This window comes from Dermacentor variabilis, chromosome 3 (assembly GCF_050947875.1).
Source record: "Dermacentor variabilis isolate Ectoservices chromosome 3, ASM5094787v1, whole genome shotgun sequence".
Lineage (NCBI taxonomy): Eukaryota > Metazoa > Arthropoda > Arachnida > Ixodida > Ixodidae > Dermacentor > Dermacentor variabilis.
The window spans coordinates 103,697,145-103,721,461 of record NC_134570.1 but is presented as its reverse complement, the minus strand read 5'-3'; the positions used below and the strand labels follow the sequence as shown (position 1 = coordinate 103,721,461).

Genomic DNA, 24,317 nt, shown 5'->3' with positions numbered 1-24,317 from the left:
GAGCATGATGCAAAGTGCTTAGCTTCAATGTTTTGACGAAGACTGATATTGACTGTTTTCGCGGAGCAGTTTGTTCTATACAAACAGGATGGAGCTTTAGGCGGTGCGCTGCACGCCGCCTCGGCAACAGCGCACAAATATGAAGCCATTACCGCTTCAACCTTGCTTCTGTGTGATCAAGTGTCGGAAATGAAACTGAGCTTTCGCCAATGCACTGTGCTCCAATCAAGCCGGATTGAATCATGTGGATTGATGATGTGTGCAGTGGTTGGCTGCAAAAATAGCGACTGGCATATTAAGGAATGGAATGAATCTGTGTAGCGAATTTTTCGGACCATTGTTACAACTGTTCGTACGTGTTACCGGCACTTCGAGATGTGCGGCTTTCTTCGACGATACAGAAATTTGCTCATCCACCAGCGTTGTATCGCTAACCTTCAATGAAAGTGTTTCAGCCCCAGAACGGCAGCAAGAGCAAGTACCGCTCATTAAACAACGACAAAGGGAGTAGCACCACTTCCTGTCATAGTATGTTTCGCGCACAGTATCTACACACATCTATGCCAACTGGCATAGAATCTTACGCCCACTCTATCATCAATGTGTTAATAAGTGAATGGGCACACACTTGAATATATGCGCACCATATATGCACAATAAATGACGGACTACACTGATACCGCACGAATGGTCGAAGCTGAATGTTTTGTGACGGTCCACAAGAGTAAGCGAGTTACTAGCAATAATACACCTTTGCTACAAGGTATTGCAATATACAATGCGGCTACGTTTCAAGCCTTACACACAAGAAAAAATCTATCAGAACTGAGCACACCTGCAAGCGATTAGGCAGAAATAATCAGATAGCAACCGCACCAAAGAAATTTACTGATATTCAAATGATGCAGCGCGACTGGGACGGAGACAAAGAAACACAAACAACATCACAAGCGCTGACTGACAACTGGTTTTATTGGCGCCGAAACCGGCCTATTTATGGGCAAAAGGCTTGCCGTGTAACACCGCAGGTAACACAGATATGGTCACACATGATCAACCAAAAACAAGATACCGCAAACGATTAAGAATGTATTGCTAAATCTACAGAAACAGCAAGAACAAGGTATGTTCATCGTATGTAGTTTACTATCGCCACATGTCATGATGCTTAGGGCTAAGGTGAAGTCACTTTGCAGAAAAATAATGAAAACAAGGAATATGTGCCCAAAACAATGTATCCACACACTTGGCTTGAGCAGGCTTCTGTGACAAAAAAAAAAAAAAAAAACTTTAAAAGTGGGTGAACCATTTAAGACCTAAACAAAACCTCCAGGAAACTCAATCTCCGCGCCTTTCAACAAAGTAGATGGCTTGCTCATGCAGTTGTCCACCGATATTTATTATTGTCTAATTATTATTTTTTCTGCATAGTGACTTCGGACCGCCCTGCCATGGCAGCGAGGCCCGAAAGGCAATTCTACCTGCCAAAGCAAGAGATAAGGAAAGCATACTTACGTGAACGCTATTATGAAAGAAAACTTGGCCTCAAGTCTTGTTTTGTTGGATTTGCCAGTGTGCAGCTGACAATGATAGCTTACAAAAGCGGGGCGCAAATAGCCTACATTGCACCCCCACTTCTGACAGGGGGTGGGGAAGCATGCCTCCCCTGCGCCCCGGTAGATACGCCTATATACACAAAAAGTACTAGTGAGCAATAAGGTTGGAGGTCAGACAAGGTCCTCGCTCACTGCACAAGTCTGCCCATCTGTTCTTGTTTTTCCTTTCTCGCTTGTTCACTGCAGGTGAGTAAACTTTATTGAAAGTTGTAGTATAGGTGAACGAATACTTTTCTTAACGATCTTGTGGGACCTCTGTGGGACCACATCACGTCTGGGTCACCAATTTGTGGGAGGCGGTGGGAAGAGGTAGCCACCATAACCATGGTTTATTTAGGCCGCCAGCCATGTCGTCCCTAGAGAGCGACCGGAGCTTGCAGAGTGTTCTATTCTCGCGCTACCTGCTTGTGAGCCATCTTCTGCTCTGGAGGCGATAGTTGTGCCGCTACAGGGCCCCCCTCCTAGTGAGAAGTACGAATGAAATACGTGCAAAAGGCGTGCATTGTCTTGTGTGTTGCAACTCGGCAAGCAGAGTTCAGGCGTATTGGCCGGTTTTTGACGTGCGCCGAGAATTCATGCCGTCGAAGGGAACAACGCTGAAGACGGTGTCGCCGAACGGTATGCAACAGTGGCACTGGTGTTGGTAGTGGCAGTCGTTGGTAGTGTTGGGTTCCGCAATCTGGGAGACATGTACTAGGCGGCATGGCAGCGTTTGTTGTGAGTGAGACGCTGCCACAGTAATGCCATAGAATAAAGAACATGATGCCGCAGTGTGAAATCACGACCTCCCGCAGGTTCTCGTAGATGCCCGGGCCTGCAAAAGTCAGAGCTCAGAAAGAAGACCGTCTGGCAGCTCGCGACTTGTGTGAAGATAGTGCAAGTGTTGGTCACTCACGTTGTTGACAGAAGTGATTCTCAAGCTGAAGAAACTAGATGGTAGAGCTTCCCCTGCAAAACTTTGGAAGGCTCGCCTGGTGCTGCTTGCGGTGAAATCCTGAATGCCGATAGCATCAGGGTTGTGGTGGTCGCTGAAGAAAGCACCAAGGTTGTGCTTGTGGCGTCACCATGCCTGCGAGAGTGAAATTTACATCTAGTGGAGCCGGTGGGACAGCCTCTGAATTGGTGATGAGTGAGGTGCCCCCAAATGGAAAATGGATAGCTTGCAGGAATGTCCAAGGGAGCAAAGCGGAGGGCCGTAGAATAGCTGAAAGCACTTGCATTTGGCCCAGTGAGTTCCTTGAAAAGAGTCGTCATGCAGCTGCCTTTGAGCTGGGGAGGCCCATGGACCGAGCATAGGTAGCGGGTGCTGACGATCGGCACGGGTGGGCGCAGGCGATGTGGGACAACAAGATGCAGAACAACACTACGGTCCAAATGGTGAGAACTGTTGTGACTGAGCTCTCGAGGTGACATGGTGGGCAAGGACAACTGCCCACAAGTCCTTGTAGAAGTCGGGGCGCGGGGGTGCCAGTCGGAGCCTGAAACCTTGTTGATACGGAAGTGGCTGTCCAGTTAGATGAACCACATGTCCGGCATGTCCACATAGAATTCCTGGACACCTTAAAACCGCAGGACGTCTGCCAAACCGTATGATGCAATGTCACCTAAGCCTTGGTAGGCTGGCATGACTGGGCTCGGTCATCCAGGTCACCAAATTGTGGGAGGTGGCGCGAAGAGGTAGCCGCCGTAGCCATGGTTTATTTAGGCTGGCCAGTCATGCTGCTGCGGGATCTCAGGAGTGGCCAATACTGCGGCTTCTCAGGTAGCGCAGGCCAGCATGTTCTATTCTTGCGCTACCTGCTCGTGAGCCGCCTTCTTCATCCCCGGCTCTGGAGGCGATAGTCACGCTGCCACAATTTTATCTCAAGAAAGCTTCATCTATGCAGCCACGACCATGTTTTAGGCCAAGCCACACTCGGAACAAAGCCTCACATGCCTACATTACGGCATTCTCAAGACGGCACAGCATCCATTCAGAAATTTACAGACATTGGCGCAACGTTTTGCTATGCTATTGTGTCACAAATATGAGTGGAAGGTTAGCAAACACGACAAGTTGCGTAAAAGTACAACTGAATGTTATTAACAGTAGCAAACGCCTGTGCATGACCCAGCCTAGCTGCCACGCTGTCACCTTCAATCACTGGCTAGAGATGGCTGCTACAAGCAGAAAGTGCGCAGGCTCTAACAAGGAAAGAGGTTTTTGTCCTTATGTGGCGATTTATATCAACAGCACTGTCGAGGTCCTCTATTGGCTGCCGTGCAAGCGAAGGTAGCCTACAGCTTAGCATTGTCTCGTTTGCATTTTGTTTATTATCTACAACTGTTCGTTGCTCAAATAGATTCTCATTCGTTGTGCAAATGAAAGTTCCATGCAAGTAATGCAGACATGGTTTATAGGCACTTATAAACACCAAACCAGATTTTAAAAAAGCTTTATTCATACAAAGGTACATGTCATATATGGCAGGCCGACTGATGGCGACTGTATAAACCGTTCTTAACTTGCGAGCACTTGCCTAAAACATTTTGTGCAGGCTCCTTTGAACATACAGGTAAATAAATCTAGAAAAAAGGGCTGGGCATTAAAAAAAAAAGGAAAAGAGTACTGTAACACAGTACTGCAAAAATACCACCACAACTGCTTTGGTGTGAAATGCATAGGGTCCCATAAAATGTGCATGAACGATGTAAGGTGCGTTACAGTGGCACATGGGAATGTGTTTAGCTTGTCAAATGGTCCTTGCTTAGTGACAAGTCATTAATATTAACTCTCAGTGGTTTGTTGCAGCATACAGAAGTGCTTTAAGCAACCAAGCAGCCAGATACAATACACATTGACAAGGAAAACTAAACATTCGTCTTACACTCTTGTCACATAGGCAGTTTCAATTTCCATAGGAGCTTACTTGCATTAAACCTTTCAACTATGATTGAAACATGAAACATGGCTGAGTGTAGGAGGAAAGAAGCCAAGCAAGCTTGAACATGACTGTGCAACAACACTATATGTGCAGTGACTCGAGCATGATTGAAAGTATCTCTGCGACACAGGTCTACTTGAGCAGGGCCTCAGCTGCTCAATCAAAATGAAGTGGGTTCCAGCCAGTCCTATTGGATCAGGCTCTAACTGCATTTGTTGTCGTTGTTGTCTCTGACAGTATGACCAGCTACGGTGGGCAAAGCCGGATCCCGCCTTCAGCAGTGTCTGTTTCACAACTATGTCCAAACGGCACCTGCTTTAGATGGACACGTATGTGGCACATGCTATAGCATTGCGAATGGTTTTAGATAATTACGGTGCAGTTTTTACTTCATTGCACGTGAAATACCATGGCTACTTAAAAGAAGCCACCATTTTGTATGGTGTGGCAGCAGCAGTTCATGCAGGCATTCCTGCCTCACCGTCACCCATATGTAGCTGCAGATTCTTGTACTGCTTTACCAGACAAGTCCCTTCGATGCCACTGTGCGCTGTGCAACAATGACGTGGTGAAGTCGACCTAAATCTAACGAAGCGGATGACTCTGGGCATTGTAAACCGATCAGCCACTGCCAACGGCTTCTGAGGAGGTAGCTTGCCACAACTACTTTTTGGCAATTGTGGCAGAAATACATATGTGCGGTGGTGAAATGGAGGCATTTAAGACAGACTCAAAAGCTACTGGTGGGGAAGGTCTCTAGGAATATTGGGATATTGTTGACACTTGAATTCTTATTTCAAGATCTAGCTGGTGCATTTGATTGCATAGGTTATTAGGCTTGCCCCTGCTCTGCCGAAACTGCTTGTGATCGGCCACTTACTCAGTTTAAAGCAGGGCATGAATTGTACTGCTGTTGGCGATGCAAGCATGCATGAAGCAACACCCATGCGTAACAATCAGTTACAGTAGCTTCCACGTAAAGAAGAGAAACATGACCAATATTGGGTACCATCCTCATTATTCTCGGGAAACTGACAATGAACATGACAAAAAGTCACAAAGAGAAATGTACAGGCACGTTTTGATGGCAAAGGGCGAATTTTGGCAACTTCTACAGCAGAGGCTGCATGAAACACCTTTTTCATATGGTGTCACCCGGCATTTGTATTTCTGCTTTATGCTGTGTGACAAAAATGGCGTCCTTCCTGATAAAACACATCTTGCGTGGCTACCAGGGTACAGTAAAACCATGGCCATCGGTGCACTAACACAAGGCAACAATATGCAACTACCGACCGTATGCCAGAGAGGCTTGCCACAAGGATGCTGCTTTCAGGAAGGTGCATTATAGTATTAGTCATTAGTGCATATAAAATCCTAGTGCCTCCATGTCATATCTTGTCCTGGCTAAAAGCGCCCTGCCAACAAAGTGAAGCATCAGATGTCTTCACATTTTTTTCAGCAATGACGACAGGCATTTCTACTGAGTGACCATGGCAGAGATGACAGTGTACCAGTCATGACACACTTATGCCAAACAGATGAATCACACTTCTGGTGGCCTCATTGAAGAGAGGGATGTGATAAAAAGGAAATGCTGAAGAATTCGGAGCAAACACAATTCGAACTTGTACAAGCCTGACATTGAAACTGGAAAGCCCCAGCTCTCTTTGCAGTATGAGAGGAAAAACAAAAAAGAGGCCTAGAATGCATTCATGTTAAGCATCCCAAAGGCTGCACATATTGCTTTTGGAGAGGACAAACACCAGCACGTTGCTGGGAATCTGCGACTATTCTTTTTAAAGAAGATAAATGCCAGCACACAGTTGAACGAGACAAGGAGGTTTTCATGCGAGTACTCAGTTATCTGAACAATAAGATGATCAACTTCTTCAAACAGCAACTTCATTCAGAAAGAAGAACAAGAGCAATCTAAAGAGAAAAAAGAAACACTAACTGGCATATATAACAGCAAATTACTTGAGCAGGGGACTTCCTTGTCATAGCATGTAACTGTGACACCAAAGCATCAACTAACAGTGCAGACAGGCTCACTAGACTTCTCAGAAGAAGAATTCTGACGAGTCAATGTGCTCCAAACATAGGTCTCATGTGAGATTGTTAGGAATCTCGCACTTGTTGCCAGTATATTGTAGAAAACTATAAAGCTGCTGTATGTTCTTTCATTCAACTCCGGTAAATGAAGAATGGAAGGCTTTCTTTTTTTTCCTTCCATTTTGTGTCATGTACAGTACTGATCAAAAAACACATGGCAATGGTGGTAGTTCCACTTTGCAGATAAACGTTAACGCAAGTGCAAGGAGCCAACTTTCCAAACTAAACCAAAAGGGGTGCTAGCACATCAAGTTTCTCCCACGTGACAAACACCCGAAATTATTTGTAAACAACAATTACACGGCGCTAGTTATTTAAAAGCAATAATAAAATATGTCTATTGCTTGACTGTGACATTAAAGATAGCAGGTGTGCTCAAACAATATTGGGAGTTTGTCAGTAACACATAGGCGTTGAGGACTTTACACTGCTTAGGTACTGCACTGTAACAGTTTAGAAGACGTATGCACAAAGTCAGGTACACCAAATTAAAAATCAAAACAATATGCACAACTTTACAGGAGAGGACGGCAGATATTGCACGAGTTTTGCAATGCTCGGAAGCAAGCAAACAAAAGAAAAACAAATGACACTTTTGGCATCATACTCTGGCGCACACAAGACGCGATGGCCAAAGAGAGTCTCGGATCCTCATCAGTTTTTCATCAGCGAGGCCCATAGTGACTGAGCGCTGCCACTGAGCAACACGTAGGACAGTGCATATCCTCCAAAGAGCGCAGCAGTCATGAAGCACAGCATGATGGCAATTTCCTGCACGCGAATAGCAGTAAAAGAAGGAATTGGACAACGCCATAGCTTACAGAGCATTGCCGTTGCTACGATAATGCCCACTCAAGAAACTAAAAGATCTACTTCGACTGGAACCGGAGAAGGCATTCTAGTGCAGACTTGTAGGCCTTGCAATTGCCTCGATGGCGCGCAAGATGAGACCCAAGGGGAACCATTGGTGTTAGTCGGCACCCGGTGAAGTGTTAGATAATTTTGGCTTTATTCCTACTGTCCGTCGTGCTCCTGCCAGTGCATATGCACACAGCTGATCGGCAGGAATGCAAGGGCGCTTATGCGAGCGTGCATGTAGCACTCATGCCATCAGTGGGAGGCAGAACACCGTCCTGTCTCCGCCACCAATTTGACGGAGCGGAGCGTTGACCAAGCGTCCACTTTCGTTTTGTTGATTTTGCAGCCAAAGGGCACTCCACGTCTCCAAAGTCCCTTTAACCCTCTATGTGCAAGCCATGTACGCTCCAGTGGTAGCAGAACAGCACAGCACCGGCGCCGAGAATGCACCTCGAGTGGCTGTATAATTGATGAATATATATTGAGATTCAGTGAGAAATACTAATAAACGTTTCATTGTTGGAGATGTTGACTGTTTGTTGAAATCTTGAATGAGTACGAACGCTGAAAATGGGCACACCGCTCTGTATCTTTTATTAGCTAGAATGATGTGCCACAAACAAATATTCGTAATGTTTATTTACAAAATATTTGTACCATGCGCAGCAAAATTTTGGTTGTCGTTACACTTTTTTTTTTTATGCAGTAGGCAACAGCACTTTAGGTAGGTTTGACTAATGGAGTGGGTGTGAAAAATCAGCCTTTGAGATGGCGAAAGTATATATATTCTTCTGAAATAATTTTTGCCCCTAATCTGAATGCTAAACCAAAATTTGGAAAAATTTGGCCGCAATTATGAAAACAGGAAAATTTCCTAATCACATGCTCTACTTCTGCTGCCTTCGCCTGCGTTTGCCTTTTGACGGCATAATACTGTCAAGGACCAAGAGTTACCTGTTGTATGCATACGATGGTGTGCCCGACTAGTTCTTTGCTTGTAATCAGAATTGGAACATCAGTTAACTGTGCTTGCTCTCTAATCCACACTGCTGTTTTACATTATTATGCCTGTCGTCTTCCATTTCATCAGTCATTGTGTGGACAGTGCACGAAACTACTGAAGTCGTTTAGGTATTGCAATCTGCTTCCACATCAGCACCAAGAACTTTGGTTCTGATACCACTGACACATAGCACACGTGTGCAGCTCTAGCTGCAAACGGGCTTTTGCAGGGCTGTTTTATTTAGAAAGAGCACAGTGCTCTACTGGTATGATGTTCCACATTAAAGTTTGGCTTACTAGTTCAAGTGTCTCACCTTGTATGTCTTGGACTTCGTCTTCTTGCTTTGCACGCGCTTCTTTGATTCCTTGATGTCAGACTTTGACTTTTTGTTCTCGTGTTTCCCTGTTGTCAAGTAAACAGCAGCACTAGCTTAGTTGCTTCATCAGACAGTGCTCGAATGGTGCAGCTATCACGGTTATGTGCCAGCTGTGTTCTGGACACAGCGAGTACATTAAATTTTATTATATGCACTGCCCATTCAATTCATCATCTGAAAATACTAGACAAAAACAAAGCAGTGACGATATCACAGGCAGCTCATACTGTAAGTAATGACACATAGTTGTCTTGTTCACTCGTAAGTCCACTTCTGAAACACCTAAACGAAGCCCTCTTGCCATTTAACTAGCAGTAGGTATAGATACTGCAGAAAAAGAAAGAAGGGGCAATGACCAAAATAAAATCAAGAGCCATCTTGATGTTTTAGGGCTCATACATGCCTCTTGGTCACAATAAATATTGTCAGTTTCGCATAAGAGTGAAGCTATGACTGCAATAGCAAGGTTTGGCGTTGCACTTCCAGGTCTGGATGGTGCTCTAGCTTCACGTAAGCTTTAATAACATGGGCATGACACATACGAGTGCGCCAACATTTCTGGCACTGTTAACAGCTTTAACACGCCATATAGGGCCTGTGATAGCATCACACAGGTGCCACTACGCTGGCCGGAAAGAGCTGTGACAGTAAAATTACATCGCTTTTAGGTTTGAGCACTGATATCGTTTTGCACTTTTAATATTCAATAGTCTGAGATTTAAGATAAAAGGCATGTGCCTTGAATGTTATGTTCATGACATTTGTTTATTGGTGGCCATTCTCAATATTCTCAGGAACAATTTAGTCAAGAACGTACGACTTGGTATGAGCAACCTTATTGATTGAATAGTGTAGCAATATAACCCACATATAGGTCATGGATAAGCATATAGCTTACATATTGCTACGGAATAGTATTTCCAATGATGAAGAGGCGAGCAGTATGAAGGCGATGACGACGATTGGAGGCTAGCGCAGGCTGTTGCCTCTTGGCCAAGTGCGGCGCATTACGTTGTAAATATACTTGTATATAGCTTTTCATCTGCGCCTTCTTACGTAACATATCTGGTGGAGGTGGACGTTCTCTGTACCTCATCACAGAGCTTCGCAGCTTAGCTTGGACGATACGTCGAGCCTTCCTTCATGGCTCCTGGCGATGAAAACTCAACTCAGCCGCCTCCGACACCCGCTGCCACTTCGACAACCTACATCACTCTCCCTGCTCCTCATGATCCTGGCGTATTCTCGGGCAAAGATGGGGAAGACGTCGAAGACTGGATCAGCCTGTACGAACACGCCAGCCGCAATAACCAGTGGGACCCCACTATCATGCTCGCCAACGTAGTCTTTTACCTCGGTGGCACACCTCGAGTTTGGTTTCGGACGCACGAAGATGAGCTCACCAGTTGGGATTCGCTCAAGCAAAAGTTCCGAGACTTGTTCGGCATCCCCTACGGTCACCAACTTGCCACGCAGAAGGCGCTTTCCGGCCGTGTGCAGACGTCAACAGAGCCCTATGTCATGTACATTCAGGATGTCTTGGCTCTGTGCCGCAAAGTTGACACGCACATGACAGTCAGACAAGGTATCCCACATCCTCAAAGGCATTGCCGATGATGCCTTCAACTTGCTCGTATTCAACAACGTCACGACGGTGGATGCAGTTATAAAAGAGTGCCGCCGCCTGGAACTCGCTAAAAGCCGACATATCAACCAGCAGTTCGCCCGTCTGCCCAACACCCCAGTGACATCTTCCTGTGTCGACACTCCTCATCCCAACAACACTGGCGATATTACTAGGATCGTCCAGCACGAGATTGAGGCCACCTATCCGGCTGCCTTCAACTCCAGCCCCACCAACGCACCTGCAGTCATGATTTCTCTAATCCAGGCAGTTGTCCGCCAGGAGTTCGAAAACATGGGTCTTCACACCATCTGCTCGGCCCATTGCCCTGATACCCACCCGGCTTCTTCGATTCTGCCCCGTCCCGCATCTTTTTACCCACCACATTTCCGCAACCCATCTGAATGGCGTACTGCTGACGACAAGCCCATTTGTTTTCACTGCCGTCGAATCGGGCACATTTCTCGGCACTGTCGTAGCCACTGGACTTCTCCGACCCGGTCTGCTTATACTGCCTTCTCTCGCCCCTCAGGTGGCCCTCCTCGTCCCTATGCTGCACGCTACGATAATGCTGCCACTGATTCTCCTGCGCCGAACTGCCCATATTCTCGTTCACCTTCGCCCAAACGACGACAACCTCGCTCTCCCCAGCCCCGTCGCTTCTTTTCGCCGACTCCCTTCGGACGCCGCTCCCAGCCGGAAAACTAGATGATGCAGCGCCTCGAGGTGACGCTACATTGCTCCCTATGCCGCCAATTCCTCTACTGACGTTGCCCACTCATCTGAACCTTCTGGATGTGCAAGTCGACGGTGTTTCTGTATCTGCTCTTATAGACACTGGGGCGCATTTGTCGGTAATTAGCCCTGACCTTCGTAACCACCTGAAGAAAATAATCACGCCCGCCACGACGCCTGTTGTCCGTGTCGCCGATGGCGGAACAGCCCCCGTAATTGGTATGTGTGCCGCACCTGTCTCCTTCACCGATCGCTCCACAATCGTGCTATTCACAGTCGTCGCCCACTGTCCTCACGACATCGTCCTCGGCTTAGACTTCCTCTCTGCACATTTTGCTCTCATCGATTGTTCCACCAGTACTCTCCGCCTTGACCTGCCTGTTCTGGATCCCGCTGAACCACACTCCACTCGCCTCAGTTCCGTCGACTTCGTTCGCTTGCCACCTTTGGCACTGACTTACGTCGAGTGAGTGTCATCCCCACCAGCGCCCGACGGTCACTACATTGTGGCTCCTATGCAAGACGACCTCCTTGCACACGGGATCAGAGTACTTCATACAGTTTTATCTATTACGGCGAATTGCGTCTGCCTGCCAGTGGTCAATTTTGGCTTGACGACACAAGTTCTGCCATGCGGGATGTCTCTGGCCCAGCCTTGCTCATTCGAAGATCAATCAATAGCATCTATTGCAGTAGACAACAATTCAGCCGGTCCTCCTCTACCATCGCTGTCGGCAACTTGTACCGTCGCCGACTTACAGAAAATGATTGCGCCCGACATGTCGTCCAAGCACACTCGTGTGAGCTCTACCGCGTTGTTTTCCTACCACGATATTTTTGACTTTAACGATCATCCTTTGGCCCAAACTACAGCCGTTAAACATCGCATTAATACCGGCAATGCCCCTCCTATTCATCGCCGCCCGTATCAAGTGTCACCAACTGAGCGTCAAGTTATTCACGTAGAAGTTCGCAAAATGCTTGCCAAGAACGTCGTAGAACCGTCACATAGTTTATGGGTGTCACCTGTTGTACTGGTGAAAAAGAAGGATGGCTCATGGCGCTTTTGCGTGGATTATCGGCACCTTAACAGGGTTACAAAAAAGGATGTGTATCCCCTACCTCCGATTGATGACGCCCTTGACTGCCTCCACGGTGCTTGCTACTTCTCCTCTATTGACCTTCGCTCCGGCTACTGGCAGATTGCCGTGGACGATCTCGACCGCGAGAAGAGTGCTTTTGTAACACCCGACGGTCTTTATCAATTCAAAGTGATGCCGTTCGGTCTATGTAACGCTCCTGCCACTTTTGAATGCATGATGGACTCCTTTCTTTATGGTTTCAAATGGTCCACGTGCCTGTGCTACTTGGACAATGTTACAGTATTCTCCCCAACGTTCGCTACGCACCTCGAGTGCCTCTCGGCAGTCCTGAATGTTTTTCGTTGAGCCGGTCTGCAACTGAACGCATCGAAGTGCCAATTCGGCCGTCGCCAGATTACCGTCCTTGGGCATCTTGTTGACGCGAATGGAGTGCAACCGGACCCAGGCAAGATCCATGCTGTTACGCACTTCCCTGTTCCGAAGTGTGTCAAGGATGTGAGCAGCTTCATCGGCCTTTGTTCGTACTTTCACCGTTTCGTGAAAAATTTCATGGCCATAGCACGACCACTCACCCAGCTTTTGAAAAAAGACGCACCTTTCCAGTGGGGCGATAACGAGGCCTCTTCCTTCTCGCATCTAATCGACCTTCTCACAACACCTCCTGTTGTGGCCCATTTCGATCCTTCTACGCCTACCGAAGTCCGTACTGATGCCAGCGGTCACGGAATTGGCGCAGTACTGGCACAACGCCAGCGCGGCAACGACCGTGTTATCGCTTACGCCAGCAGGCTCCTCTCACCCGCGGAGCACAACTATTCCATCGCTGAGCGTGAGCGTCTGGCCCTAGTTTGGGCAGTTGCGAAGTTCCGCCCATACTTATATGGCCGACCCTTTTCCGTTGTCACAGACCATCACGCGCTTTGCTGGTTATGCTCACTGAAAGATCCTACAGGAAGACCTGGTCGCTGGGCCTTACGCCTCCAAGAACATTCGTATACTGTCACCTACAAGTCTGGCCGACTACACAAGGACGCTGACTGCCTGTCTTGTTACCCGGTAGACAAGCCTGACGACGCCGACAGTAGTACCGCCAACGGCATTTTCTCTGTGTCTGCCTTTGCTAACATCGCCGATGAGCAGTACCAAGACCTATCGCTGCGAGCAGTCATCGAGCGTCTGCGCTCTACACCTACCGATGCATCCGTTCGCCGATATGTCCTCCAGGGTGGCATTCTGTACCGAAGGAACTTCCTCCCTGACGGATCTGATCTTCTTCTTGTTATGCCAAAACATCTACGACAAACTGTGCTCTTTGAGATGCATGACGCATCCACTGCAGGACATCTTGGGGTAACCCGCACGTACAACCGCGTCTGCCGCCGCTTCTATTGGCCTGGTCTTGCTCGCTCCGTCCAACGCTATGTTGCTGCCTTTGATACCTGTCAGCGTCGGAAAACACCTCAGGTGCTACCTGCCGGTCATCTCCAGCCGATCACCGTCCCTGTGGAACTGTTCTTTCGTGTTGGATTAGACCTCCTCGGTCCCTTTCCCACGTAATCCTCTGGGAACAAATGGGTAGCCGTCGCAACTGATTACGCCACCCGATACGCTATCACGCGGGCTCTCCCTATCAGTTGCGCCACTGACGTTGCGGACTTTCTATTGCATGACATTATCTTACTTCATGGCGCCCCGCGACAGCTGCTTACTGACCGTGGTCGTAACTTCCTTTCGAAAGTTATCGCCGACATTGTGCATTCCTGCTCCACTCAACACAAGCTGGATACCTCATACCATCCTCAAACCAATGGCCTGACAGAGCTGTTAAACCGTACTCTTACTGATATGCTGTCCAAGTACGTTTCCAAGTACCACCACGACTGAGACATTGGCCTTCCTTATGTCACATTTGCTTATAATTCTTCCCGGCAGGACACCGCCAGATTTTCTCCATTTTATATACTCTATGGTCGTGAACTGACCTTGTCCCTTGACACGGCACTTCCTCCTGCTGCGATCGCAACAAGCGAGTATGCGCACGACGCCATCGCCCTCGCCGACTATGCACGCCAGCTTACTCGTGCTCGAATGACGGACTCGCAAACCACTCAGCAGCATCAGTACAACGCCCACCACCGTGACGTACAGTTTTCGCCTGGTGCGCTCGTGCTACTGTGGTCGCCCTCTCGTCACGTCGGACTTTCAGAAAACCTCCTTTCGCGATACACAGGGCCCTACCGCGTGCTGCGCCAGGTGATGCTTGTGACGTACGAAATTGCTCCTGTGAGCTCAACCTCGTCATCTACTCTGGCATCTAGTGATCTCGTGCACGTCAGTAGGCTCAAGGCCTACTACACTGCTTCCGAATCCGGCCTTTAGTCGCTCCGGGACGGCACTTTTGCCGCCGAGGTAAGTGCTACGGAATAGTATTTCAAATGACGAAGAGGCGAGCAGTAAGAAGAAGACGACAATTGGAGGCTAGCGCGGGCTATTGCCTCTTGGCCAAGTGCGGCGTATTACGTTGTAAATATACTTGTATATAGCTTTTCATCTGCATCTTCTTACGTAACAATATACATAAATATAACAGCCTCACGGCAATGCCGATGCAAAAAATTCACTTCGAGTGCCCATATAATTGCTCTCACAATAAAAAAAAAAAAAAAGACAGCATGTACAGAAGATACAGTATAGTACGTGCACTCACGGCAAAAAGTTCGGAGACTACATATCAGCAACACAATTCAAATTTTTTCTACCAGAGCTCTGCAACCGTGGACTTGCTTCAACAAACTGCACTGATGAAACAGATACATGTAGGCTGTGAAAAAAAAAAAGTTTTTTATTTCAGCCCCATCAATTTCGAATCTTTTGCTCACAAGTGCAAATACAATATACAGGTGAAATGGTGCAATAAGCACGGCTAAATATCTGGTAGACCACCTCGCGGCAGTTTATTGCTTGCACTGTTAACTCAATAGGCGCTGTGTTCCACCACTATCTGTATCAATAACAGATGCAGACTCCCAATCAGTGGAGTGACCGGTATGCTTATGATTGTGCAGTGCTTCCTTAGGCCTGCATTTTACCAGTGTTGTTTCATACCTGCCAACCTGTGAACCTTAAAATTCATAATATCCTGTGGATACAATGCTGAGAGAGGGGGGAAGGGGAGGGGCTGTTGCAGGCTTCTTTTTTTCTATAAAGCTTGCTCTGAACACACGCCTTCTGAGGGACGCATACACACTTTATTAACTCTTTAGATGCAGAATGCAAGCAGCATCAAAGTTGGAACAGCAGAGACTGACAAGAAAAACGTCATTCTTTATGTCACAGTGAGTTTTTCAGCAAATCTGCTGTTGCTCATTTCACCAGCATCTGGGACATGTCTGTCTAAACTTGCTCAAAGAAAGTACCTCCTAGGGTCCTTTCACTATAAGAAGACCACCAAGAGAAAGTAGAAAACTGAGGAGTAAAACACTTTTGTGAATGTAATTAATTATCCGTAAAACTTGATGTAACATTCATAAAATCATAAACGGAGCCCAAATATGTAAAATTTATGGAAAACTTGAGAAGGATGGCATGCATGCTGATTCACCAATGTAGGCAGGGTCATGGTTGCTAACGAAACTTCATAAATGACCCTGGAAAGTTTGTTTCATTCAGTAGGGTTGCTCAGCTCTTTCCTTAGCGGGCCTGTAGAAATCCATCAACTTGATTGACAGTTATTCTGCATGTTGTCAAACATTTTCGTTGCAGTTATTCTACTAACAACACCACGCACCGATTGAAATGATGACTGGACTGGACTATTCGTCAAATTTTACAATTTTTGCCAGGTTGGGGAGTCTGGAAAAATAAAATTTCGACTGGAGTTACTATCAAAACTAGGCTACAGTGTTTCTAGCACTTCCTCAATAAAGTGACACAAAATTTGAGCTTTAGTCGACTGGGCAACCTAATTTTTAAATGACAGCAGCAGTGAAGACACAGAAGCTTCTGTCAGGTTGTCTAATTTTCCAATTCAATGTCTAGGCTGTTTTAATGTCTCAAATGACGGTAGGCGCTCATGAGTGCATGTTATTTTGATAATGGCTTTCAGCGACATCAAGTACAACTTTACTTTTCCCATCATGGGTTGCTTTTACCTATCAGCGTTCTGACAGTGTATGTACAAATTATTACTAGCGATCCTTCCCGCCGTTGCAATTTTCACTCACACAAGAGTACGCAGTCGATTTCAGATTGACCTTCGACTGCTTAACTATCAGTCTAATTTCTTACAATTTGAACACCGCTTGTGCAAGTGCCCTCATTCATTATGGTGCAATACTGTGCAACGCTCTGCATTAATGTACAGTACTGTACAGGCATTGAACAAAGCATGTGGATGCTTCAGCACTGCTTGAACTTGCACTAGACCACCTGCACTTTCACTAGGCTGCTTGCATAGAAAAGCTGATCACACTCAATAATCAAGTATCAGGAGGCTTTGGCATGTTTCCTGACGTGACAGCCACGGCTTCGCGAGTCCAAAGAATGCAGTAAAAAGCAAGCCAGCTGCCTGCTGCAATAAAAAGTGGTGCTCTCCCGCATAGCACGGGCATCACTACGGCTAGCATTGACTATAACAAAATTGCACAACGATTTTTTTGCATGGTCTCATTTATAAGAGTTGGGAACTAGGAGCTAAGTGCACATTTTTTATATTTCAGATTTTTTTTACTCTCACCGCTTAAACGAAAAGTAGCGAATTATCACTTTCATTCATGTTCCTTGAGCAGCTCCATTGAAATGTCAAATAAATATTCTCAAAAACTGCCTGAGCAATTATTACTGCTTTATATCCATTCAAAACACCAGCGATCAGGCTCTCATATTACGCACCTGGGTATAAGTTGCAACTGCTGCGTCTTGAAATATAAAACGGCAGGACATAAAAGCACCGGAAATGAGCACATTTCTAGGGTTAACGAAAAAGTTGAGCACATTTCTAGGGTTAACGAAAAAGTTAAGCACACACATGGTGGTTATGTAAACTTCATGGAAGAGATGTCAGCCACCGTAACTGCTGAAAGACTGCTATGCTGTGTATGCTGAGGTTGTTTAGCTACACTCAGGTTGATTGGCCAGTAGTGAGCCAGTCAAAAGTCTGTTTTCCACACTTGGCCAAGTGAATTTCAAGGCCATCTGGTTAGCCTTACACACACTTTAGCATTAAATTACACAATAACCGTTAACCTGGAAGTACTGCATTCTGGACACAACTCTTATTCCTGCAAGCCCTTATTCTTAGACTCTGGAGAATTCCACAGAGTGATGCGCACGCAGGCCGCATAGCAGGGTGTGCAAACAGCGGTTCTTGAAACTCAAATACATATAGAATAAAATATTGCATAATTTCCAGGAATTTGGCAACCTCTTTTAAAAAGTTTCTGAATACTACTATGACACTCTTTTGCACACAGCCCACACTGGCTGTGTTTGTAAATCATCTGGAACACCTTACTACGACAAAAAATGTATGGATTTATCAGAACAATAGGGCAACTGAGTACTGCTGGTTTCTGTTCTGGCACGAGGCTACGATGAAATAAAATTGAGGGGTTCAGCTTCCCAACGCAGCATGTGGACTAAGAAAGATGGTGTATTGGGGGGCTCTGGACTAGTTTTGACAGTCTGATGTTTCTTAATGTGCACTTAAATACTAAATCTGAGCACAGGCGTTTTTTCATCTTGCTTCTATCAGGATGTGTCTCCCGTGGCCAGGAATCGAACACAGCCAGCTCAGCAACACAATGTCGTAGTTGCTGAGCTGTTCTGTGTAGCTGAGAAGTGTACTTGCTAGCCAAACATTCAGTCTGGCCTGCAGAAGTAAAAAAAAAGAACCAGGAAAAGGAAGAAACTTGCACATATGTAAATATTTTTACCAGAATGTGTAGAAAAATTAAACTACGAACCACAGGCATTTTGGACATTATGACAAATCAAATTTCACGTGCGAGTCTAAAACCATCTTTCAGCAGGCATACAAAACTGCTGAAAAAAATAATGAGAAAAACTTCTCCATGAAGCCACTGGAAGGAGCTACTGTGCGCACATGTAGAACAGAAAAACCTGCGAGGCATAAGTATTACGATGCTGCCCAGAGCACCTGCATTCCATGATAATCTTTAGGTCTCACTACATTGTCTGACCAGCCGCATTTGCATTTTTCTCAGGATGTTCTGGTGACAGGCGCTCCCAACTACTTGTCACAACAGCAGAATAAAGAAGGACAAGTTTCTGTCAGCCAGCCTAGTAGCAAGCACTCTTACTGCTTCAGAGCGCTATGTTATCCCACTTTTCCTCCTGTGCCAATCATTCGAGCTGCTCTCGCTGGTTTGCAGGTGGGACAGTGCTCCACAACAGAAAATCTTTTAGCTGAAAAGCTGCGAAGCTCACTTTATTTCGCTGCCTAGAATGGGCAATACAGAGGTTAACAATAGTATAAAATCCGCGTACCAGCCACGAAATGACTGAACAGCTCGAAAAGTGACGGTGCATGATAACCTCGGGTGATGCTGTTTGTTTAGGGAGCCTAGTGGAAGGCAGCAACATGAGGCTGAACAGCTGTCTGCACTTCAGTAAAATGAAAGTGGTTGCATTCTGTCCTTAAACAAGTTTTTGCTAAAATTAAATAGTTACAACCACCATAACTGCACTGAATGTGTACTGCGTTACATGCATGTGCACTGTGGTACACCGCTGTCACAATTCAGCAGTGGCATAGCACCTGATTATGTAAATTTGCTTTTCAATCATGCCCATACTGATGCAGATTCAACAGATGTTTTAAATATTGAATAATGACTGTTTGGTTTAAAAACGTTGCTGAATAGCAGGACATTCCACTGGTTATGCAGACAGTGTCTGTTGTGTCACCTAGCTGAGCAGTTCTGTATGCATTGAATATTAAGTCATATATGCATGATGAAGTACACTGCTGGATTTCTTATACCTAGACTGTGAAAAGGTCAAACAATTTTCTAACCTAACATTTTGGGAAGAAGGCGGGTGTTAGTGGGGCTAGAAAAGTGTTACACTTTTTACTGCAACATTACAATGGAAACATGATAAACACAAACAGGCTGTTAGACAAAGCAAGGACTGAATTTTAGCATACATTCTTACAATGCATCATTGCACACTTTTTCACAAGAAAAAAAAAATAAAAAGATATTTGCCACTTGTTCACTGGATTCGCATCAAACAGAAATTAAAGATGCCACCATGTAAGTGACCATGTAAGAAACCTAAATATTCTGAGCTAGGTGATTCTCAGAATACTTGCCTATAAATTTCCGGTACGTCTCAACCGGTGGCTGATTGAAGGAGTCCTTCCTAGCTCTTCCCATACCTGCAGATCGAGTCTCTCAAAGCAGTACCAAAGACTGAAAAAAAAAAGAAAACAAATAAAATATGTACGCGCTTGACACTAACGACAATCCATCGATGCGTGCCAGTTAGATAATGTGGTACAAAACATGTTAATGCGCGGCAGTGTGCATTTTACATGCAGCCCTTCATATGCATGAACAATAACTCACTACGTGTCTCGCCTGGGAATCGCTGATCGCAAAACTAAACCAATTCCTAAACCAAACGGCTAAGTTTCGAAAAGTAAGATAATGATGCTTAACCTCACAATACGTGAGAGCGATCTGTCAGATCGACAATGTATTCGAGAGAGCGACACGTTGCCATATGATCAAAAGAAGAAGCAATCTTCGTTGATACGATGGTTAAGTTAGTAAACATCACACTTTTACACAGCGCGCTTATAAGAAGTGAACCGAACAGTAGTTCTCGCTGTTTCGCCAAAAGTAAACACCTGTCTGAAGAAAGACAAACAACCGTTTCTTCTTGCCACTGGTACCCGGAAGGTGTGTCTGTACAGAGCACGTCGAAGTATTTCAAAAGTAGAGAGATAGTTGCTTACTTGAGGACTCGTCGTTATCTTCTGCTGGTCGTTGCCGCGTCCAGTTATTCCACGTAAGACCTGCCCAACCGCCGGACACGTAATCAGAAGAAACGGCTGCGGGATTCCACGAGGATGTCTAAACGCCCAGCAACTCGCAACAAACCTAACAAGGCATTCTAAAATTGAGCGATGACATAAATAAAATCAGCAAAATCCCGCGCACCTGTTTGGAAACAATATAACTTTTAACACGCGCTAGAGAGATGAAGGTCGCACAGTGCTGAATCGTATGTATATTCTACTTCAGTTCAAGAGGGCGCTGGCTACAACTCCGCCGTTGGGAGCCTACTTACGCGGAAAGTCCCGTATGTTGGCTCTCTACCATACCTCTACTCCGCCGCCGTTTTCGGTTTGCATTGTAGTTTTCAGCGGCAGCAGCAGCAGCTGTGGTTCTCGACTGAAACTAATGGCTCTTGTATTTTATTGGCTTATTTTTTAGAAGCAAGTTCTTGTGCATGGTGTAAGCATTGCAGGGCGGCAGTTTTAAACCGTGCTAATTGTAGGGAGGCTTGCGGATGTCGCTAGCCGGATAGCGAGATCGCCGTCGGGTGCCGTGGGGGTTTTGGGTATTTTGGCGAGCTTTTTTGCTAGGCGGTCGCGTGTAGGCTTGCTAATATCGACGAACGATTAATCGATGAAAGGTATCCGGCAAAACAATTAATCTTCATGGATGTCCGCTTTTCATTTATTTGGCCTAATCGAGTAGACATGTTCGATTAATCGTTTTCTAGAGTTTCACAAGGGTGGCGCGAAAATTTTGAAATCGTGCTAGAATGGCAGAGTGTGAGCAGTGACTGTGCGGCTGTGGTGGAGCTACTGTCGACTGTTTTTGCGAGTCCCAAGTGATGCGGAGCCGAACGCGTCCCCTCTCTTCCCCCACACAACACATGTTGCCCGAAGCCGGAGGCTTGAAATGTCCTCGCAATCCGCCTTGGCCTTTTTTAATTTTCTTGTGCTGCCCTCTGCCGCACGCTGCTAGAAGCTTTTTGGAAGAGTGCCGGTGCTTTCGCCGATTGATTTGTGTTCCCGCGCCCACGTTGGTTGCACATCAGTTGTGCATTTCGTGGATCGCGAATCATTATTAATAGCTTCGCCGGCACGAAATTTCGTTCCTGGAAGCCATGGAACACTCAATGACTATTGGGTGAGCAGGCCTGAGTACGCTGTTGTGCAGACAGTGCGGTCGATAGAGGCAGGCTGAGTTCCCATGGCGGACGTGGCTGCCTTGGAGTTTGTTGTCACTGATTTCTGCACCTGGGAGTTCGCTTTTTGTATTCTTGTTAAACATTATTTAGACACTTCGAATATCCAAGAAGTCTTCGAGGGCAGCCTTCCGCCCGGATTTATCAAAGCGGTGCCTTTGTTTACATCGCCATCTACAGACACAGATTGTTGTTAGCGTCAGATATTGTGTAAAAGGTGCATCACTTATATGAAATAATCTCAAAACGTAGCAAAACATACGCATCTGCGCATATGCGCCGTGTTGTTCCACCCTGAGACGAGGCAACATGAGCGGCCGAACCACTTAAACAACGGCAAATGTGATGCAAATAACAATTACGGGCTGTTAATTTATTTCTGATTTTCGCTTTTCTTTAACGCCATTATTCTTACAGTTTACAAGCGCCATAAAACATGATTACAGAAAACAGCGCTCGCATAAATTAAGTGCTCTGTTGTTCTTTCGCGAAAACGCGGGTACCATCACTGATACCGTTGTTATAACTGAGCGAGACGGTTGTTTATGCTGCTTCATACCGAATGTACCGTCTCTTTGTTTCCAGTTTACGTCCTATCACGTGATGCGCAGACCGCGGTCCAAAAGAGGAATTTGGTCCGTCGTGTGGATCGGCCTTTAGCGTTGTCCTTTCGATGGTCGAACGATGGTCGGCACACTGATTTTCTCGGTGCTGTCGACAAGAAAGCCCGTCGCAGTGCGACAACTCGCGCTCGTCGGTTGCATCGTTGTCGGCCTCGTATGATAAAATTCTTTCAGTGATGCACTGTACTGAATAGTCGGTCAATCGTTGATGTGAGCGTCTTGTCGGTCTTGTATCGACCCAGTGTTACTGCACCTTAATAGGTGAAGTCAGGCAAGGGCTGCCACCACCAGCAAGTGAGGACTGACGCTGCAAAAAGACTTCATCAGCAACGTGATGTTTTTAAGTATCGTCCAAGTGTAACGCAGATGTTTTTCGGTAAATTTGCTAGCCATCAATGAAAGGCGGCAACTACCTGGCTCACGGTGCAGTCCGAATCACTCGAATGAAGCCCTGACCACTTTCTGTTTTAAAGTGGAGTTGCAGTCTTACGCTACGCACGTTTGCGGCACCGCAACGACGTCGAGCTGCCAGTGGAGTTTTAAAGCGGTACATGGCACAAGTGTTTCCAGCGGCGCACGTCCGAGCGTTATTATTTTTTTTTTCCGGGGGACTTTCCGGCGCGCGGCGATGGGCGCGACCCTTTCAAAACATCTCGTGACTAATCCGCTAGGGCAGAGCGCATGCGCCGTCGCGCCATAAAAAAAAAAAGTCGGATTCAACGCATACTATAGCAACCCAGTGGTTGATCGTCGTGTCCCAGCATTCGCGTCGGTTTGGAGCGTCTATTTAACATAGCGATGGAGCTCATGTCGATCGCAGCAAATCTGTAGCTTTCGAGGGTCTATTCTCGCATGCTGGTTGTGTGGCCAAAGAAAGAATGGACCCTATAACGTAAAACTATTCCAAACTTTTCTATTCCAATTCTGCAATCAGCCCTCCGCGATTGGTAAAAAACTTTTTTGGGCCACCCCCACTCCACCTGTCTGTCACGCAACGTCACGAAACCACGATAGCTCCGCATCTGATATGACGTGTACACACTGATTATGCATGATTTGACCGAACAAAAGAAAAATAGTTATTTCCGATTCGACGCCTATTCGCGTTTAGCCCTCGGCTATTGGTCAAAAGTTTTTGGGCTGCACCCACTTCGCATGCCTTTCACGCTACGTCACAAAACCGCGAATACTCCCCGCGTCAAAGTGACGTGTACGCGTTAAAGATGCATTAATATGCCGAACAAAACTGAATTTTCTTCTGAATAGCCGCAGGCTTCCCCGTTCCGAAAGGAATAAAAGATGGCTGCTGCCGATCCCTCAGGCACTGGCTGCTGGTACGAGCCGGAAAGCATGGGCTTATTTGCATATTATGAAACTTTTCGCGTGGCCGCGTAACGTTTTCGAGCACTTTGGGCACGTTTACGACCTCGTTCTTCCAGCTCTTCTTTGCTGAGGATCCGCTTTACCGTCATTCGTAAGCTTCCAATGCATGCCGCCGTGATTGTCGACGAGCCACCGTAAATTAAGTCAGGAAAAGTGGACCAATCATAGAGGCCGGCACCACGTTCTTCATTCGGTTATCAATTTTCAGTGCACTGGCTCGGCCCCATCGAATCCCTCTCCACTTGAGCGTGCTCCTCGCCTATTGCCAGCCAATGAGATAAGATGTGCCGCACAGTGTAGCAATTGTTATTCATTTGTCAAGCAAACAGCACTGACGACCTATGAACGAGGAGAGCGTTTGATTGGTCTGTTCAGCAACCTTGCGGGTCACCGCCAAATGCTTACGTCGACGGTTACGCAAATTTGACGTCAGGAGATTGGAATAAAAACATATTGGAATAGTTTAACGTTATAGGGCCCAAGGTGTCGGTTTCACCCAAACCCAGCCAATCGAAATTCCTTCGCTATGTGGAAAAGAGCATGTGGCTTACTATTCTAAACCAGAAATTTGCTTTTCCTCTATGTATATTGCAATTTCTTGCATACTTTAGTTGAATTTCACGTTTTACTCTTGCAATTTTTCTTATTTCTTATTTAACTATATTCTACGGGGATTCACTAGTGCCCATGTATCTTGTTTAATTCTGCTGCAAGTGCCATTTTGTGACA

The 24,317-nt window shown here is 46.2% G+C and overlaps 1 protein-coding gene across 3 annotated transcripts; it reads right to left on the bottom strand.

The window, feature by feature from the left end:
* Positions 1-4,034: 4,034 nt before the first annotated feature.
* LOC142576124 (triple QxxK/R motif-containing protein-like) lies at positions 4,035-20,577 on the bottom strand. Of its 3 annotated transcripts, none has more exons than XM_075686083.1 (4): positions 20,339-20,574; positions 19,691-19,790; positions 8,830-8,918; positions 4,035-4,194 (listed from the first exon to the last, which is right to left on the bottom strand). In XM_075686083.1, exons 2-4 carry the CDS (start codon positions 19,752-19,754, stop codon positions 4,117-4,119), a joined length of 231 nt encoding a protein of 76 aa, XP_075542198.1. In that variant the 5' UTR covers positions 19,755-19,790; positions 20,339-20,574; the 3' UTR covers positions 4,035-4,116. The 3 variants fall into 3 exon arrangements, with proteins under 3 accessions (XP_075542198.1, XP_075542196.1, XP_075542195.1); XM_075686081.1 differs by having other exon boundaries at positions 4,035-7,426; positions 20,339-20,570; XM_075686080.1 differs by lacking the exon at positions 4,035-4,194 and adding an exon at positions 7,443-7,972 and having other exon boundaries at positions 20,339-20,577.
* Positions 20,578-24,317: the final 3,740 nt, after the last annotated feature.

Excerpts from the sequence above, each read along its gene's own strand:
- LOC142576124 (XM_075686080.1), bottom strand. The coding sequence starts at position 19,754 with ATGGGAAGAGCTAGGAAGGACTCCTTCAATCAGCCACCGGTTGAGACG. Across the intron at positions 8,919-19,690 it reads GACGTACCGGAAATTTATAG|GGAAACACGAGAACAAAAAG; the intron begins GCAAGTATTCTG and ends ACTTGACAACAG. Across the intron at positions 7,973-8,829 it reads CGAAGTCCAAGACATACAAG|CCACTCGAGGTGCATTCTCG; the intron begins GTGAGACACTTG and ends TCAATTATACAG.